A 19,406-nucleotide genomic window follows, 5' to 3' on the forward strand; every position below is an offset into this window, starting at 1 on the left:
TATTACATGATATGCCTTTTCAACGTTTTATTGGGGATATTTATAGGAGCGTATTAGAAACACATTAATTCATTTCTGATATATCTTGTTGAGGAATTTATTATAATGAGATTACCACTGTTTTTTAAAAATTTATAAAATATATTTTTTGGAATAATTTCTCGAAATAAAATCTTAACTTACACATTATAGGATTTTTTGTAAATACTTTACATTTCTCTTTAATTCATGAAATCGCTACGCATTTCATCAAATAATAATTTGAAGCAAATCTTAATCTTTATATACAAAAAATTTGGCAAATATGCATTTTTCCAACCTTCTGATAATTGCGAATATTATTAGTATATAGCGTACAAAAAATTATTACAAGGCAATTTTTACAATTCTTACAAGTGCTAACATTATTTTGAAATGAAAAACGTTCTACATTCTTTTACTGTTCATACAAGTTCGCGATGAATCTTCATTCTTTCAAATTAATCAATATTATTAAAACCTTAAACCCTTTGCCATCGCCACGTAATGATTATAATTACAAAAACTTCTTTAAATTCGCTTTGTATAAAAGGTCCCTGCTTTCAGAAATTCTAGAGGTTTTGTATTTACGTTACTACTATCTTAAGAATGATGTGAGTTTGTATCACAGTAGTAACTATAATGGTGCGCAGTTGACAAATTTACATGTTTATTTATGTACAATCAGGAAAAAAATAATAATAACAGATTCTTAAATAGTCATGCAGTAGTATAATTGCTTCTTTCAGAATGAACTATCGCGCGTCTTGTTCTATTGACTTTAGATATCATCATTTAGACATTGACTTGTAGGATTCCACTTTAATCTTACGTAAAGTATTTCCTATCATATAAATAGAATAAATTCAAACTATCATAATTTTGTCAGACATTTATTAGAAAAATAGAAATTCCTTTGATCTTAAAAGGTAGATAATTCGGTTGTCATCAATCGATTGCAGATTTCAGTAAGCCAGAAAGCTGCGTTATGTATACTCGTGCGAAGAAGCCGGAAAGAACGACGGTTGCACAAGAAATTTTTATATAATACAATTTTTCATTATGTTGGTACACACTGATTGTTGTCTCTTTTTATTTTCCTCTCTCCCCGAAAAAAGTCTCTGCGAAAATGATAAATCACACTATAAAGTTGCTTGTCATCTCGTAATATATCTATATATATATATACCTTACAATCAGGTTGCGATAAATTATTATTCAGTAAAATTATTCAATAAAATTTGTATTAACAACTTAGTATCAAGTCATCTAGATATTTATTATACATAGATAATGCATTGCATTGTCCACATCACACGCGAGTTTGTCTCTTTTTATCCATAAAGTATTTGTGTATATATATATATAATCTATTGCTACGATCCAGACTCGGCCGCGGATTCCCTAAAGGGAACCGCCCTAGGTTTAATATTAATATTTGCAACTATTCGATGCAATATCGTTGGATTTTCGACAATTAAAACGCAGGAATACTAAGTCTTTATGATCAATGAATACTTATTACATTACATTTAAAAACACACTTAAAAAATATATGTATATATCTCTCTCAAAATTAATGTGTACATAAATTTTCAAAGTAGGGTGTAACTTTTAAAAAAGCTTTGTATTACACCTCTGACTGATTAAAAAATAGAAACTTAGTATTCGAGCATTTGATTAACTTGCCGTAGGCACCTCGATCAGGTTTTCTAATCCTATAAGTATGCGAGACATTTGCTTTTAACGTACGTATGAAGTTCCCGAGAAGCCAACCGAAGATCCGTGCTTACAGAATTAAAAAACTCAAATGCATCATCTTCAATCGACCGCCCGATGGAACACCGTAGCATAGTCCTGACTACACCAGCGACGGCTCGCTCATCGAACACGTCTCCTTGGCAAGGCAAGAGTTGTTGCCGACCGCCGACGTCACGTCTTCGTCCATCCTCAATGGCAGCGACGACGACAACGTCGACGGCAACGACTCTTCAGCGATCACGCTGTCAAGCTCTTGAAATTCGTCCATCTCATCTTCTCCACCGCCATCGTCCAGTCCCCAGGCAATCGGGTTATATCAAAGACCCGGTTGGGGCGGCTGATGATGATTCCACGGCACGTCGGCGATAGCTGGTTGCATGGCTGCCTGATTGTGTCCCATGGCTCTGGGTGTGCGCATGATCTCACTGGCCGGTAGGCAGTGCTGCCTAGGTCCCGGCTCGGGTGTGTACGTGAATGTCAGGCCCGTCGCGTAGATGATGCCGTCGTTTCTGACCAGGCTGACCGGCACCTGCGTGGGCTGGTGTATCCAGAGCCATTCGCCCCGGAATTGCGAAATGTCCGGCACGACGCAGAGCATGCTCTCTTGACACCTGTACATCGTTTCGGCCTCAACGTCGCCAAACCACACCTGCAGGTTTGGCGTGAAGTTGTCGCCCGTGAGTTCGAGCATCGCCACGTCGCCGCCTCCGTTGAGATTCAGACTGTGCACCAGAGGCACGGGGGTGACGGGCGAGCGCACCGGGCCCATTCCCTCGTAAAACGTGTACTCGGCGCGGTCGGTGCTGATGATCGTCCAGCAAGCGCCGTCGTTGATCATCTCCTTGTTGGCCTCCTTCGGGCAGGGCGTTGCCTGGAACTGGATTATCCGCTCCTGCGAGAGGCAGAGGTACATGTGATCCGTGTCCTTCATGTAGAACGCGCACTTGTGCAGCTGCGAGACCGGGTCGTCCGCCTCGAGGCTCGCCATCTGTTTGTCGACCTTTCTGATAACCAGACGCGGCAGAGCCATCCCCGTTTCGGAGCAGACGAGCTTGACGGTGCTGCCGTAGTGCACGTAGCCGTCGCGCACCTGGAACTCCTCGGATTCGCTCTCATTGTCGTCGAGTAGGTGAATTGTGAAGGCGCCCCACTGGGTCGAGCTCGCGTGGAAATTGTTGTTGTCCACGTGGAGGTAGCGCGTGCTGACCGTCTGCGAGCGCAGCCGGTTGAACAGGGCGACCCTCGTGCCCGAGGCTATGCACAGATCCGCGTTCTTCAGGCTCTGCTTCTTTTTCGAAGGTTTCGATATGACCTTTATGCGTTTGCTGTGGAAGACGCCGATATCGTGGCCGTTGCCGTAGAACATCTTGACCGAGAGCATGAAGTGCTTCCGCTTGTCCGAATCGGATATGTAGAGCGTCTTTGCGGCGCAGTACTGCTTGCCGTTGTTGAGGTCCAACTGCTGCATGTCCTGGTCGGAGTTGCCGATACCGATGAAAGCACAAAGCTGCGTCGACTGCTCGCTCTCGCCGTCCCGGCGCATCTGCTCCTGGCGCATCGACCAGGCGTTGCCCTTGAGGTAGATGCAGGGTGGCGGGCAGAAGAAGCGCTTCTCGTTGCCGTAAGACTTTTGGGCTACCTTGGCGTGCAGGATCACGACGACCATGTCGGCCTTGCCCTGGGTGCGCTTGTGCTCGGACAGGTAGTGCTTCATGGCCTCGCGCGTCAGTCGCAGGTCCTGCTGGTGCTGCGGCGGCTGGGGAGGCTGAGCCTGGGGCACCGGTGGCTGATGCTGCGGCGGAGCCGACGGGTGAGTTTCGGCCCGGTAGATGCTGGCGAAGCGTGGATATGCCGACATGACAGCCGTCGGAGACGGAGGCGACTGCAGGCCGTGAGCCATCGTCGGCAAGCCGTATTGGCTGTGTGGCATTATGCTGCTTCAGCTATAGTCTTGAGCTCTCTCCACTGATTTGATTTGGATGGGCATCTATACAAAGACCGTCACTCCGGATGCCGATTCGCTGCTGGGCTTGTTGCTTGCATCGTCGTGCATTGCTCCTTGCTTGACTGTCTGAAAAAAAGAAATCCTTTTCAAAAATGCGATTTGCAGTATGCGAAAACATTGGCTGATTAGCAGTAGAGCTAGAAACTTCTAGAAGCAGCTATTTGTCTTTGCATTTGCATATTTGAGTAAAAATTAACTACGCAGTTCTGAGCAAGCAGCAAGTGCCTCTGTGAAGTGCGTGGGAAGATTTTTTATTATCTGCTGCAGACAATTAGCCCAAGATATCTCGCCGTAAATTAGTGGCTGAGAATTACTGCTCTTCGCACAGGAAAGAGGAAACATGTACAAGCCGTGGGAATAAAGCCGAGCTCATTTTTCTTGCATGAATTAAGGTAGAGTTGCTTCCCAAAGAGGCATCAACAGATTTCTACCGCAAGAATCACCTTCTCTCCGTTTGCAGTTGAAGAAGCAGTGGCTTCAATTTGGCCTCCACTGAGACTTGAGAATCAATCAAGTTCGGGAGGAAACAAAAATACACTTGCACTGGTTTCGTTAAGGAGGCAGATTTAATTACAGCGCTAGGTCGAGGAATGACTTTGCATTGTTGGCAAGCAGCAGTGAGCAATGAAACATTTTGAATGCAGCATGAAATTTACCATGTTTGAGCGGATACAATTAAAATACACGCTGGGCCAGTTAAAGACTGTGCATCCAATGCATATTTATGAAAAAAGGTGTATTAAGACAATAGAAGGCAATCCATACATAGGAAACATTAGACAAAGTGTAATGTATTTCAGATCAGAGTTGTGTTTAGTTTAAAATTCAAAGTGGTTCGGTCAGCAGAGGAAAAATAAGTCTGAACGACATCAGCAGAGCCCTGGTGCACCTGGTTCCATGCAGAGAGGAAAAGTGACTTTTTGGAAATTCGGAGCTTCGACAAAGATAAACAAAGTCGGAGCACTCGTCGCGCATTGGAGGTGGGAAAAAAGGCGCAGACCGGAAAGCGAAGTTCCGAGGCAGAGCTCGAGAAATGTACAAGTAGACTCACAGAACTCGTCGGAATTCGAGTAAACAAGCCTGCCGAGATGGAGCGACGTGTAAGTATCGTAAGATGGATAGGTTAAGCGTGGCAGGTCATCCCGCAGCAGTGGGCCCCATCGCGGCTGTATTCCCTCAGAGCTGCACACGTCCCGCGCGCGCGAGACAGCTCGATCTGTCCTATCCTCTCTCTCTCTCTCTCTCTCTCTCTCTCTCTCTCTCTTTCTCTCTCTCTCCTCTCGGAAAGGACAAGCTGAAGACAGCACTGTACGGGCGGAAAGAGGAGAGGAAAAAAACCGGCATCAGCTACACTCGCAGCAATCCCTCGTAAAGCCCGCCGCGCGCGCTCTCCGAAAAAGAGAGAAAAGCGCCGCGGCGCGCCTCCCCCTTCCCTCTCCTCTTGCCGCGAGTGCATAACCAGTGCATCGCGTATACCGGGGAGATGTTCGAAAAAGAGCAGCAGAAGCGGCGCCCAAGGTGTCGTTGTTTTCTCACCTCTCTCTCTCTCTCTCTCTCTCTCACTCAGCAGCGGTGGACGATGCGGAACCTCGTCGTCGCGTCTGCAGGCCGACGACAGCGGTAAGGCTCGGACCCTCGCCCCATCGTTTTTCGGCTCGGATGGAAAACGGCGGCGTTGCTTCCTTGGCACGTTCACGCACACACTGTACTATACCGACTGCAACTGCAACACGCACGCAGTCACGCACGCCGTCAGCGAGTCTCGGTGCAGTTATAGTTATAGTTATGCGCGAGTAGGTAGCTGCAGCTCATTCAAAAAACACCTGGTCACTTTCCGAATTTTCCTGCGCAGTCTCGCCAACTGATTTTCGCGGTATCATCCAGGGTATCATATCGCAGACTCCGCAGTGGCAATTTATAATAAAGGTTCACACGCGGTTGAGGTTAGATCGGGAGCGCAGGCGCGAGAGCGGGTGCCGCGAAATTCGAATCGTGAGAACGGAAGCCAGCGCCGAGGTCGCACGGTGTCCAGACTCGGGAGCTTTTCAAAAGAGTAGACTGGATTTTCGAAGGTAGCAGAAGACGCAGAGCGCGATGTGCCGAGGAGCAGTCGGGCCGAGGCTCGCCGTCGGACTGAACTGCCGAAGAGCGAAGAGCGAGGCCTGCGAAGGGAAGGGCGAACTCGAGCATCGACTGAGCAGTAGTGAGGACACGTGCGCTCGGGTCGGGGATCGGGAGAGCGAGGGAGAAACGGTGGGGTCCACGCTCCAGACTCGACGCGCAAGCGCGAAACGCCAAGTTTATTACGGCGGCGCATAAAGTGGCTGCTGCAGTTTCTATTGTTTTACTCTCCTTCTCTCTCTCTCTCATGCTACGAGCTGTTGGGCGATACACATGCACGGGCAGGGTAGGCATACTGGCAGCGCCGCTCACGTCGGTGTACGCGCGTCTCTCTCTCTCTCTCTCACTCTCTGCGAGCGGCCCCCTCCACCGCGGCCCCGTGGAATTGCTGCCGCAAAAGGATGTTGGGGTTAGCCTGGGGGGCGTGGGAAAAACCTGCTGTGGGAAAGAGTGGGTGGCCTCTACCTCACTCCACTTCTCGCTCTGCGCGGCGCGGCGGCGATGACGACTATACTATACGGCCAGGCCAGCTCTCGCCTCTCGCTCGGCGCTCTTTCTCTCCGTCTCCGCGCGTCTGTATATAGGTATAGGTGCGCGCGTGTGTGTCGATAAATGCGAGCGTATAAAAGCTTACTTATCGCGCCTGAGAACCGCTCGGCGCGCTGTGCCGCTGTGCGAGGGAGCGTCGAGGCAGCTCTCGCGTAAGTAGGTATAGAGAGAAGATGCGCCGGGCCCGTGTGAATTTTTTTCTCTCCTTCCTCTTTTTTCGGACGCCGCGCACTTTCCTCGCTTTTCGCGCAGTTTTAAAAGAGAGTTGATCCAACGCGAGCGGGGGCTTTGCATTAGTTAGCGGACGCTCGAAAAAGTTCCCACGCTCTCTCCCTCTCTCGAAAAGCGGAGGGCTAAGTAGGTATGTACACTGCAGCAGCGCAGTCGCAGTGATTTCTTCCGTCGAATCAGTGGCGCGTGCACGCGGCGGCCGCTGATTGCGCCTCGGGCCTCGCGTACTTAATCGTCTCAAGGAAAGGAGATTCACTTAGGCGCGCGCGAGAAAAAAAGTTCCCATGCCCCTTCTAATTCGTCGGCTAATTTGCTCGAGCGACGCTCTCACTTATGCACGCAAGTGAAAGCTCCAGGCGGGCATTCGGAGCGAGCGCGCAGTTTCTGCTCTTTATTCGAACGAATGCAGCTACGAAGCAGAACCGAAGCAGAAACGAAGCAGAAACGAAGCGAGAACATCGCGCTGCAGGCAACTGTATCAACACCGAACGTGTAGCCCGGGGGATCCGACGTTATACCCCCCGCGCAGCCTCTGCAGCCATCGGTGTACTGCGTGCCGATTGCCGACCCTTCGGTTAAGAGTAAGTGCGCTAATGCGCGAGCGCCGAGGGTGAAATGGCTAATGGATTTGCTAGAGACGCAGTAGGGGCTGGAATACAAGTGCTATTAATGATTTCTCGCGCCCTTTTGTTGCCTCGAATTCATCCGCTAAACCTAAGTGAATTTTCCGGGATCGGCCAAGGCGGCGGCGCGCACGTGCAATGCTTTTATTCCTCGTCCCGCACGCGGGGCTTGAGTATCGCTCTTTCCTCGCGAGATTTTAACACTCGCTAGCGCGCCTATATACGCTCGATGGTCTCGAACGTCTCGTGATCCGCACGTGGAAAGGCCGCGAGAGAGGGAGCCGAGGATACAATATAACGTGAGAATAATTCCCGCCGCGCTGGAGAGAGAGAGAGCGAGTGAGAGGGAGGGGGAGGGGGAAGGGGAGGGGGGAGTCTGACGTCCGCGTTATACGCAGAGCTGTACAGCTATAGATGGAGCTTACGCGTGACGGACGGGCATATAGATAGGGGCTCGCGGGGCGCGGGCGCGGAAAAGCTTCCCCTTATCGCCCGGCCAAGCGTGCATTTTACAATCCCATTTTCACGCAAGAGAGATGCCGCGTCGGTGATAAAGGAGCTCTCTCCGCTCCGCGCTCTATATAAGTATATAGGCAGCCGCCGCGGCCGATATACCTTCGAGATGCGCGAACCTACAAATGCAGCTGCGCTTTCCCGCGAGATCCGCCGAGAATAAAAATTTATTCGATAACTAGAAGAGGCACGGACGGGAGCATGTTGCGCAAAGAGCGCGCGCAAGTCCCGGCCGCGAAATTCTAATTACCCGGCGGCCAATTAAGGATGCGCCGCTCAATTATCCTCAGCGCGCGAATAACGTTGAAGCGACGTACATCGGCTGAATTACACGAGATAACGCACACGTACAGAAACGAGTCGAGCGGCCGGCGTCGTGACATGCATCATACATCTGCAGTGACGCGTTAGCGAGGGGGAGAATCCAATTCAGAGTCTGCGGGCCCTGCGATCTTGCACTTTTCAACCTAACAACGTCGATATTAATATCTAGTTGCGGATAATTCGCTGCAGCTGTGCGCTGCGGCGAGCCGCAGGGGTGCGATAGTTATTATAGCCGTATTGCGTGCAAATTGCTCCCGGAATACGATTAGCCCTCCTGCAGGCAGCAGGGATATATATATATATATATATATATCTGACATGATGCGGCGCTCTGCCTGTAATCTCTATTGAGAGGGGGCGGCAGACTAAATACTGTCTTTATTTGCTTTGAGTTACCCACTATACTTGTATAGCTACACGTGCAGCGAAACGAAATATTCACTCTGCTGCGTTCTTTTCATTCGAGCCGGCGGGCTAATCTCGATCAAACAGCGCGAGCGCGCACCGCCCGCGAAGAATAAGACGCTCGACGAGAAAATTCCTCGAGACAGCGATTTGTCCGTAATTTTTCCGAGATTTCTCACGCCGATTGCGACGCGCCGTAAATCATAGAACGGAACGAAACCCGTTCTCTCGAAAGTCGGAACGCGAGACCTAGCTGCACAATATCAGCTCTCGCGGCGGGCGCAACAACTAAATCTCAACTCTTATGTTAATATTGTTATTGCTGATCAGCTGATCGCTGCCGCGGGCGCGCGCGCGAGACACATGCAAAATTGCAAACCTGATTTTTCATTTCCTCCGCAGCTGCGGAGATAGAGAAAAGACAGTTCGATCAATGACAGCCGGTGCTTCGATGCTGTTCACCCAAGTGAGTATGTTACTTACTGTTTCTGTTGTTGCCGAGCTGTTTGGGTCCGGCTTGATGTCGACCACGTTTAAGGTTAACTGAGACTCGCGAACCAGATCCTTTACAGATTGATCTTCTACATAAGTAGTGCATACTCAATAAATCGTAGTGTGAAAGCGAAAGACTGCTGAATCGCACTGATGAAATGCCCCCGCATAACGCTGTCACAGGGACAGTTATGTGCTGTCGATGTTTGCAAAATATTGCCCAATGGATCATTTTCTTTTTATAAACTTGCAGAGAGCATCTTTTAAACAATGGGAGTTCTTGGACTGTGGCGGTTGCTTGATGCAACAGGAAAACCAGTTCCGTTGGAGACGCTGGAAGGCAAAGTCTTAGCTATAGGTACACTCTTATTCAAGCTCTTTCTCGCCCTCTGTGCACAGCTTATTTTCACAGTTCTGATCACTCTTTTAATTTTCTGCTCTCAGATATTTCCATATGGATCCATCAAGTCATACAGGGCTATCAAGATCGCCGAGGCAATGCATTACCCAATGCGCATCTCATTGGTCTATTCAACAGAATTTGCAAATTGATGTACTTCAAAATCAAGCCAGTTTTTGTTTTTGATGGCGGTGTTCCATTACTGAAGAAGAATACTATTGTAAGTGCACTGGCTAATTTTTAAAGTTTATGCTTTTTTTTAAAAAAAAATTACAAGACTTGGCTTGCACTTTTTTGATTTTGAGAATATGCAAGTTTTCATTAGAATTCAAAAGAATGGCTCTGTCTACAACAATACTTTACCATCTAGATTATAATATCTCCGAGACATAATTAGCTCAGCGTGGGAATCAGGTAGTGAGAACCGAGTCCTCTCATTCTTTTGTGTCCACAGGCTACACGCAGGAAGCTGAAATCTATTGCAGCTAGTAAAGCACAAAAGTTGAAGAATGATTTGATAAACAACCTGATAAAGCGTACAGCGGTGAAGGGAGCTCTTGAAAAGGGAAACGACGATGGAGAAAGTAGCGCAGCACAGCAATTCAAGGATGCAACTGCTATCCCTGGCTCCTCCAAAGTTCAAGACATGTACAAACTGCCTGAAATGCCAAGCACTTGTGGGGATTCAGATGATTACATGGATTCGGATGATGAAATTCAGACGGAGCTGAGTCCTAGGAAGCAAACTAAATGGATGGGAAACATTCACAGTGTTGATGTAAATACTGAGGAATTTAAGAACTTACCTGCAGATGTAAGATATGACATTTTGACAGACTTAAAAGAAACAAGGAAGCAAAATTCTTGGGGTCGTATTCATGAATTGCCTGCTGTGAGTTAATTATTGTCTTTATTTCTTTTACCGCAAACGTTCGTTATTCTATCAATGACTAACATTTTTTAGGGATCAAATAATTATTCTGGATTTCAAGTAAAACGTTTATTAAAACGTAGATATGTTCAAGAATCACTTGAAGTTGCGGAAAAAGAAATGGGAGGAAAAACTCTTACCCTAGAAGAATTGGACAGGCTACTAACAGATCAAGGAATTGAAACGATGCAGAAACAAGATGCAGCTTTTCGTATTGCTTCTGATAGTACAACCAGAGTTGTTTATGTGAAAGGTATATCCTCATAAATTTATGATTCTGTAATCAAACGTATTCATTATATTGTAATACGTGTTTTTTTTTCAAACCAGATAAACCTGCTTTACAAAATAATGAAGAGTCAAATGATTCAAGTAAATCTAGCACTAGCAAGCCAAAGGAACAAGAGGATAATACTAATGACGTACATGTGGATTCAATGTCAATCCATTCTGATGGTTCTTTAGCTATTGTTAATGACATTGGAGCATATGATTTAGATGAAGATTGGAATTCAGATGAAGATTTTACAGAAACTTCAATTAACGATTCACACCTTTTAGCTAAAAACGATATTCCTAAATCAGTCATGAATCCTGCCTTGTCTTATATGTTGGAGAATAGTGGCTTTACCCGAGAAGAGATATTGAAAATAGTAGAGCAAAGTAAGAAAAATAAAAACAAATCTGATACAAATAGTTCTCATAGCTCGACTAAAAGAGGAAAAAGAACAACTAGTCGTTTATCCTTAAGAAATAAAAGTAAAAAGAAGAATCTTTTTGGTTCGATTATCGCTGAGTCGCCGAAAATTAGAAAAGAAATTATCAATGAACCAGAAACTATCAAGATCGAAGAGTCGAATTCAGAATCAGATGATTTTGTTGAAGTTCCGGAATCGTCAACTAATGTTTCTAAGGATAATATAAAGAAAGATGACGATACGGAACGAACAATAATCGAGCAATCATCATCGGAGTCCGAATCCGACGATTTTATTGAAATTAAAGATGTTCCTATTCCTAAATCGTTAGGAAACAAAAATGTAAATAATGCTTTTCAAATAACTATTAAAGCTGATGAAGAATTGCAAGACGACATTTTTGCAGACATATTTGTTAATGTTAATCCAGTTAAGGAAAATAATGTAAAAATAGAAAACGTATCTATCATAGATGAGACTGTAGATAATCCTTCTCATAATAGTAGCCCGGAAAAAAGTATTAAAAAACAAGAGTCGATCCAAGTAGAAGTTAAAATGAACAAATCCATTGAAGAACATGATGAAAATGGAAGTTTCTCAATGCAGTTTAGTTCTGACAATTTGCAACTAGATTCCGGTATTATGTCTCTTCCTACAACGCCACAAAAAATCTGTTTGGCTGTTGAAGAAAAAACTAGTCCACATTCTGAAAACTTTGCACATGAAGAAAACTGTATAGAAAACAAAACGGAAACCGAAGTGCAAAAAACGAGTATTGAAACAGTTAATGATAAGTCGCCGGTTAAAAGTCAAAACATCTCAAAGATTGATGATGTTACGTTATTCAGTGATGACTTTCAGGAGATAAGCGATAAAGAAGAGGCAGGAGTAGAAAAACCGCCAACTTTAGTCCTTCCAATAGATGAGAAAGAACTTGAATCAATGAAGGTATAGGAATATTGTATAAAAATTGAAATTTTTTCTCGTACTCGATGACTCAACATTTTGCATTTTTCAGAATCAATTAGAGTCGGAACAGCAAAAGATTACTAGCAGTTTAGGTAAATTAGAGAGACAAGCTATAGACATCACAGATCAAATGAGGTTGGAAGCTCAAGAGCTTTTACGACTGTTTGGAGTGCCATACATCGTAGCTCCAATGGAAGCTGAAGCGCAGTGTGCCTATTTAGAACAAATAAAATTAACCGACGGAACTATAACGGACGATTCTGATATTTGGCTTTTCGGTGGGCATTGTGTGTACAAAAACTTTTTTGATAATAATAAAAGAGTTTTGCAATTTCTGTCACAAGACATCGAGCATCATTTCAGTAAGTATTCATTTATTTATCGTCGATTAAACCTTATAGATACTAATCTTATATATTGTAAAAATATATTTTTTTATTTTAGAGCTCTCTAGAAGAGAAATGATTCAATTGGCTTTATTAGTCGGGAGTGATTACACAAACGGTTTAGCAGGTGTGGGCCCTGTCACGGCCTTGGAAATATTGGCTGCTTTTCCTACAGAGGGAGAAGACATTTTACGAGGTTTGCGAAATTTTTGCTCTTGGTTCAGAGCAGGAAAGTTAACGGCTCCGGGAAAGACCACTTTACGCAATAAATTGAAAAACGTACAAATGGAAAAAGGTCGGTTAATAATTTTATACAATGTAGTCTACTTTTCAATGATAATATTTTATACTGAAAATTTGTTCGTTCAAGGTTTCCCCAGTCAAGCAGTAGTCCAGGCATATCTGTCTCCGACAATCGATGAATCAAAAGAACCCTTTTCTTGGAGCAAACCAAACCTAGTTTTGCTAGCAGACTATGCAAAACAAAAATTTGGTTGGACAAAACTAAAATTTGAAGAGATTATTAATCCGGTAATGAAGAGACTGATGGAAAGCAAGAGTCAAATGGGAATAGCTTCGTACTTCAAAGTTCATTCGGTTCCAAAGTCGATCGAAGCTGCATTAAGTAAAAGAGTACAAACAGCTGTTCAAAAATTAGGTGGTAAAATTGACGATGCAGAAGTTTCGGACGGTGAAGCCTCGTCTACGAGCACCCAAGGAAAAGCGAAGAGAGTCAAGAAAACCACAGGTAAGAAAGGTAAAAAGTCGAGTGATGAATCCAGTGAATTGCCGACTATCGCTGAAGCCGCCAATGATGAAAGTAAATCGAAAGCGACTGAGGATACTGCCGAGCAAACAAAAGATACCATCAGTATTAAAGTTAAACCACGAAAATTCGTAGTCGTAGACGAAGAAGTGATACCGCAACGGGAACGGGATAAAGCTAATGCTTTAAAATCGAAGCTCAGGGCGATCGAAATATTTCGTAAATCTAAAGCAGGACTAAACCGCGTTCAAAAAAAGAAAAAAGTAGTCAAAAAAATCAAGGAAGATGCTGAACTATCGGAAAGTAGTAGTAGCTCATAAATTGTTTAATTATGTGAGTACTGTCGGAATTGCTTATTTCTAGGTTTAAGTTTTATTTTTAACTATTTATCAAGTTATTGAAAAAACTTTTGTTACAAACTTTTTATGTACAAAGCGAAAATAAAATGCATGGATTTTTTATATTATATACAAACATAAAAGAGAAATTATAACTTATAATAACTATTCGACATTCAGTTAACAGTTAATGCAATACTGACACGCGTCACGTACTCGGTATGGAGAAGTTACACAGTCTGAAAGTAGACTCGCTTTTGTTTCTAATGGTGAATAACATTTTTGGTTCGCGATATTATTCCTTGATAAATAAGCTGATCTCTTTTTGTAAAGTTCGCAACAATCGTCGATGGGAATAAATTGAGTTGCATTTTCATTCGATCGATTTTGCCATTTTGCAAAATTTAAAGGGACTCGATAATTTCTCAAACTTATTGTACTATAATATTGAAACAATAATAACTTGCGCAAACGTAAGAAGAAAGATTAAAAAAACAATTAATTCACATTCCACTCGAGCATCTGTAAAGCCCATCTTGAGGTATGCTGACGTTAATCGATCCTTTCATTCGACGAGATCGAGGAGGTTCATTGTGTTTGATATAGATATTTTCAATATCTACGTGCAATACATTATTCAAAATCCAGCTGTTGCTCCTTGACGCCGAAAATCGGAATTCGCAGTTATTCGACCATTGTTATCCGATATAGCAGTGACTGCGCTTCCAATACCTGCATAGGTAGTGATGCTGTGTCCAATCTCCCTTAAGTAATGTAGCACGTAAGGAGGGAAATCATGCTCGATTTGCACTTGCATTGGGAATAGCTAAAACGGATTAATAACATTTAGATTTTTCAACGTTTTACTGGCCCTTCTTGAATAGTAATTTTCACGTACTTGATGGTGAATCCTATAGGCGTCGATTGCCTCCTTGATATCGTAATCGTTCCATAGATTAAAAATCATGATAGCAGCTACAGCCGTCGTTATTTTACTTCCACCGGCAGCGCCGACTACCAACCTTACCCTCCTGTTCGCGTCCAACTGGGAAGGTCACATTAAACATGAAAATTCGACGAGACGATTGAGCTTTATTTTGAGTTTGAAAAGGGGCGATTCTTACCACTATCGTAGGGGACATAGAACTCAGCGGCCTTTTCCCTGGTTTGATGAAATTCGCGGGAGAAGGCGGCAGATCGAAGCCGTTCGTAATATTGGGAGAGCTGAAGTCGTCCATTTCGTCGTTGAATATTATTCCGGTCGAGGATGAGCGTATCTTGGCGCCCAAACTGTCGAGTAGTGAGCTCACTTTAATTAGTCCGTCGATAGAATGGTTTGTCTGATATTTTTAACGAGACAATCGAACCGCACTCACACTTGGTTGATAGTCGAGGTAACCGATACGGCGGAACCATCCGGAGCCAATACGCACGTGTGCGACGTTCCGTGCTCCCGTTGATTCGTGGTCACAGCGCCGTAATATTTCGGATCGTTATGCGTTTTGGTGTCTTCGATCAAGGACCTTATGGCGTTGGCGTAATCTTTCGACGTGAGGTTTGCAACGATAGCCTCTGAAAGCACGAAAATCAAGTACCGCGTGCACAGATATTAGGGGTAAATCTTGGTTTTTCACCCACCTACGTCCTCCTTGTCGGGATCCCCAAGCTCGGTCCTCTTGGCGTAAGCCCACTTGAAAGTCTCGATGATGCGCTGCCACGTGACTCTCGTGTCGTTGGCCGGGACCAAGTCCTCGAGCACGTTCATCATGAAGGTGAGCAGTGCGCCGGAGCCGGGCGGCGGCGCCGTGTACATCGTCATGTTGCCGACTCTCGACTCCAGCGGCTTTTTCCACTTGACACTGCAAAGCCTCGAATTCGAAGGTCAGTACGTTGCGCGCTCTTGGCGCGACTGCGGCCATGGTCTAGAGCAAAGGCAGTAGAGGGAACTCACGCGTAGTTTTCGAAGTCTTCGGCGGTAATGATCGCATCGAAGCTTTCGAGCTCGGCGACCAGATCCCTCGCAATCTCCCCTCTGTAGAACAAGTCGTGAGGCGCCGAGCTGTTGGCCAATTTCCTCAGGGTCTGCGCCAGTTTCGGCCTTTTTATTCTCTCCCCCGTCTGAAAGAAAAACGCCATTGCCCCGTAATCGGCCCGCGATCTTGGTCCTGGTAGCAATGGAAATAGAAAACGACTCTTACAGTGTAGAGCTCGCCCGTTTCCTTGTTGATCAGTATTTCGGCTAGAGTAGGCTCGTTCCTGATGAAGGCCTCCTTTCCCTTGAGGCTGTTTTCTAGGTATCGGTTAACGAGGCAGCCCTTTTCGGCGAGTGCTATGGACGGTTCAAACAGATCCGTCCAGTTGAGCTTTCCGTACTTCTGGTGAGCTTCCCAGTAGCCCAGCAATTCGCCCGGCACCGCGACGGCTTTACCTCCTGAAAATTTACCCAAGTCAGTTTTCCGCGCGGAATCGCGATCGGCGAGACTAATGCGAGTAAAAAACATGGACATGCACCGTAGAGGGACAGGCTGGAATTTCCGTTAAACATGTCCTTGTGAGCTGCCGCGGGAGCAGTTTCTCTGGCGTCCAAGAAATTTGCCCTACCGGTTTCGGCATCGTATATCGTCATGAAAAATCCTCCTCCAAGGCCCATGCTGCAACGAGGGCAAGCATCGATCGTCTATCAAAATCGACAATTCGGCAAACGCGCGCATGGACTGCGCACTAAAGTACTTACCTGTGTAGAGAAGAGATGCCTTCGCAGAGGAGTGTCGCGATAGCCCCGTCCACTGCCGAGCCGCCGCGCTTCAGCATGTCCGTACCGATTTGCGCGCATTCCGGTCCGTGTGATGATACCGCCGCCTGTGAATGCGATGTGTGTCTGAACATGATATTTTCTCTGACTTCGGCAAGAGCTGCATCAGTTGCATTAGGTTACGCTGCTCAAGCATGTGACGCAATTTTGATAAGAATACATTTTTTTATTTTTAACGAAATTTGCAATCTTGTAACACTTTTGCGCGCGATAAGAGGAACTCGCAGTACATTGAATTAAATTCTGCTTGTAATTGCACGAGTATCCGCATATATATACGCACACACACTCACACACATATACGTCTATGAGTAGAAAACATTACAAACGCAAACGTGCGATTATTACCTTCTTGTAAACGCCGAGGGGGGAATCACTGACGTATCTGTTGTCCCGTCGGAGATCTGATCCAGGTTTCAGAACAACCACGAGGCTGATGATAACTATCAGAGCAAGTACCACGATCACACTTCCTCCGATAAGACAGGTCTTTTTCCTCACCGGCCTGTTAGAATATTTATTTCTATGAGTCTTTACTTGAACTAATGGGGTATAATATCGATAATCCTTTAACATTATTAATAAATGAACGCTATATATATATATATATATATATATATATATATGTGAGTTTAATTTGCAGTTTGCGCGCGCGCGACAGTAGGCCACACTGAAATAAACAAAACCGAGCCGACCGCTGCAAAGCGACTAATGCTTAATCGATTGCGATTATCCTATACTCACTCCAATTCCAATCATGCAATGTTTTGAAAATACCGCGAGATAGCGCACAGTTGTACGACGCCAAGTTTCCCGCGGACAGCAGAACAATAAAGCGCTTTTGGTACAAGTGCAACGGGAAAGTAAGCAACTTGCCAACTTTTTTATTGCAGGCATACGTCTACTTATCCTAACGCGCGCACAGCATAATATACCGACATTATTCGCTTTGACATTGCAACAAAGTCGGTTTACTGTTCATCATTTGACGGCTTCCATAACCACTTGGTATACGACGAAATAATTGGCTGTATCCTACGATTTGAGCGATTTTTTCTATACACAATTTGCGCCGCACCAGTATATGAATTACAAATACATGTTAATGAGCCGCCATGTCCATGATACTGCACCGAGACACAATAATTCGTTTTGCATACGGCTGCACTTCCGGAACTAGAAAGAGAATCAGCGAATCTTGCGTTTTTATTTTTACAACCGTGCATTATTCTTATATTCAAGTGCATAATTCTGTAGGTCCTAGTCTTTTAACACACTGCCTCGCAATGGAAAACGTTAAACGTAGCAAAGAGATATAATCTATAATGTGGTCTCTTTGACGTATTTCGAAATGGCTATTTATTTCTTTTCCCCAGAAGCAATGAAAAAGTCGAGGCCAGCGTTAAACTAGTCGCGTATTAACGACGCGCACGCAACACTTAATCTTCAATTCAATATATGTAAGAGCTTGCGTTGCTGTATCGAGCGTAATCAGAATTTTTCCGGTAGTCCTGCGAACCTCGTTCGATGACTCATTCATCGGGATTGTCTACGAACTACGTACAAGATGCACGTGTAAATGAAGAATTTTTGCAAGCAAGTTAATGCAAATATAGCAATATAACGCTCTGTGCGCGTGTGTGCCGGTTCGCATCTGCCGGCTGGCGCACACTTATGTAATGCTAATAGCTAATGCAAGCCAGCTATACGCGGCTCGATTTATTTGCCACGCTGGGCATCAAAAATTTATTGCAAACAGTTAGAGTCTAGAGATTGCGCTGGACTCGAGAAATAATAGATCTGACGCTTTCAAATGATTGCCAGTTATTTTACATGAGCGCTGGATTCGTCGTATAAGAGTACATGGTCAACCTGGCAACGTTGATTTTCTTCTTATCGGGGAAAAAGTCGCGCATATGCGTTCGCGCGCTGGAACAGTAAGTAAAAGAATCGGCTTTTTGAGCTATATACAGCAGGCTTTTATTTTGATGCCTGATCTGTGAAAAAATACGAAAAAGAGAACTTTGCTCGACGATGTTTGATCAAGAAGGAGCGCGCGATAAGATCTTTATTGCTCAAGAGCGAATCGGCGGGGATCAAACGACTTTCTGGCCCTCTACATAATTGTAGTGTAATCGAAATGCGCAACGAGCAAAGCGCCGCGCCACGATTAATTTCCGTGACGCCGTTATATTGTATCGGAAAAATTGTACACGTCTGAACAATATATTCGAGCGTTCTTGATTGTTATCTATATGTATGGTTAGAGCGTCTGAGTAAACAGAAAAGGACGCACATGCCGAAACATCATCAGCGACAGCGTACGAGGCGTGTAGAAACAACATGGTATAAAATGCCATTGATTTTCGCTGATAATACGTACTACGTAGATACAGCACGAGTGTTAAGCATCGCAGCGATGAAAATGATAAGCTTTACCGGTTCTGGAAGTTTAATGCTTCATATCTTCAGCAATATCAACAAAACGCGCATAGCAAATCCTTTCGTTGATCTCGGTGGCATATACGATTTCAATCAAAAGAATGATTACTTTACGATTTGTCACACTGACTTTGACTAGGGAGGATTGTATTTTAAAAAGTAATTAAAACAAGCTTCATTATATGGATGACGAGCGTCCGCGTGTTTTTTGATAAAATTTTCAAAAAGACCATTGTCTGCGGTACATTATTAAGTGTATAAATAAAAAACTATACCATTCCTCGTTACGAAAATTAAAATTCATTGCACGGCACTGAGAACTGAGCAAAGAAAAGCAGCTCGCACTGCTTGAAGATATAAAACATTTTAATTTTAACAACTTCCTCGTCCTCGCCAGCAATATTCAAAGTCGCCACTGAATATTAGCAGTATATAGATATTCTCAGAGCACCGGCAAATAAGCGTAATCGTATGAAAAAAAAAAGAGGAAAAGGGAAAGGCACTCGAACCCAATCATGATTGCGACGAGGTGCGATCGCTGCCGCTTGTCCTCCCGTATGCACCGCACGAACCCGACTAATGCTTTTTCTAAGCGGCGTCGATTACACTTAAGAGCCGCGAG

General features: G+C 44.7%; 3 protein-coding genes across 9 annotated transcripts; 1 reads left to right on the forward strand and 2 right to left on the reverse strand.

Moving 5' to 3' along the window:
* Positions 1 to 120: 120 nt before the first annotated feature.
* Positions 121 to 5,940, reverse strand: LOC100117669 (recombining binding protein suppressor of hairless). Of its 5 annotated transcripts, none has more exons than XR_004344587.1 (3): positions 4,836 to 5,274; positions 1,771 to 3,850; positions 121 to 1,139 (listed from the first exon to the last, which is right to left on the reverse strand). XR_004344587.1 is itself a non-coding variant. In XM_031922917.2 (2 exons), exon 2 carries the CDS (start codon positions 3,707 to 3,709, stop codon positions 2,096 to 2,098), a length of 1,614 nt encoding a protein of 537 aa, XP_031778777.1. In that variant the 5' UTR covers positions 3,710 to 3,846; positions 5,321 to 5,940; the 3' UTR covers positions 736 to 2,095. The 5 variants fall into 5 exon arrangements, 3 of the variants coding, with proteins under 3 accessions (XP_031778777.1, XP_008207533.1, XP_003424853.1); XR_512340.4 differs by lacking the exon at positions 4,836 to 5,274 and adding an exon at positions 5,321 to 5,940 and having other exon boundaries at positions 871 to 1,139; XM_031922917.2 differs by lacking the exon at positions 4,836 to 5,274 and adding an exon at positions 5,321 to 5,940 and having other exon boundaries at positions 736 to 3,846.
* Positions 5,941 to 6,841: 901 nt separating this feature from the next.
* On the forward strand, positions 6,842 to 13,668 carry Mus201 (mutagen-sensitive 201). Of its 2 annotated transcripts, NM_001159891.1 has the most exon segments (11): positions 8,869 to 9,016; positions 9,296 to 9,400; positions 9,487 to 9,662; positions 9,897 to 10,078; positions 10,080 to 10,123; positions 10,126 to 10,334; positions 10,407 to 10,626; positions 10,704 to 12,019; positions 12,090 to 12,402; positions 12,485 to 12,721; positions 12,797 to 13,512. In NM_001159891.1, coding segments are annotated over 10 exon segments (3,501 nt in total). In that variant the 5' UTR covers positions 8,869 to 9,016; positions 9,296 to 9,312.
* On the reverse strand, positions 13,634 to 19,405 carry LOC100117584 (scoloptoxin SSD14). Of its 2 annotated transcripts, none has more exons than XM_001601727.5 (11): positions 19,294 to 19,405; positions 16,691 to 16,847; positions 16,265 to 16,389; positions 16,042 to 16,181; positions 15,729 to 15,961; positions 15,482 to 15,648; positions 15,169 to 15,389; positions 14,907 to 15,102; positions 14,655 to 14,820; positions 14,429 to 14,575; positions 13,634 to 14,356 (listed from the first exon to the last, which is right to left on the reverse strand). In XM_001601727.5, exons 1-11 carry the CDS (start codon positions 19,299 to 19,301, stop codon positions 14,168 to 14,170), a joined length of 1,749 nt encoding a protein of 582 aa, XP_001601777.2. In that variant the 5' UTR covers positions 19,302 to 19,405; the 3' UTR covers positions 13,634 to 14,167. The 2 variants fall into 2 exon arrangements, with proteins under 2 accessions (XP_001601777.2, XP_008207563.1); XM_008209341.4 differs by having other exon boundaries at positions 15,169 to 15,398; positions 19,294 to 19,403.
* Between the last annotated feature and the right edge of the window lies 1 nt (position 19,406).

Source organism: Nasonia vitripennis, chromosome 2 (assembly GCF_009193385.2).
Source record: "Nasonia vitripennis strain AsymCx chromosome 2, Nvit_psr_1.1, whole genome shotgun sequence".
Taxonomy (NCBI): domain Eukaryota; kingdom Metazoa; phylum Arthropoda; class Insecta; order Hymenoptera; family Pteromalidae; genus Nasonia; species Nasonia vitripennis.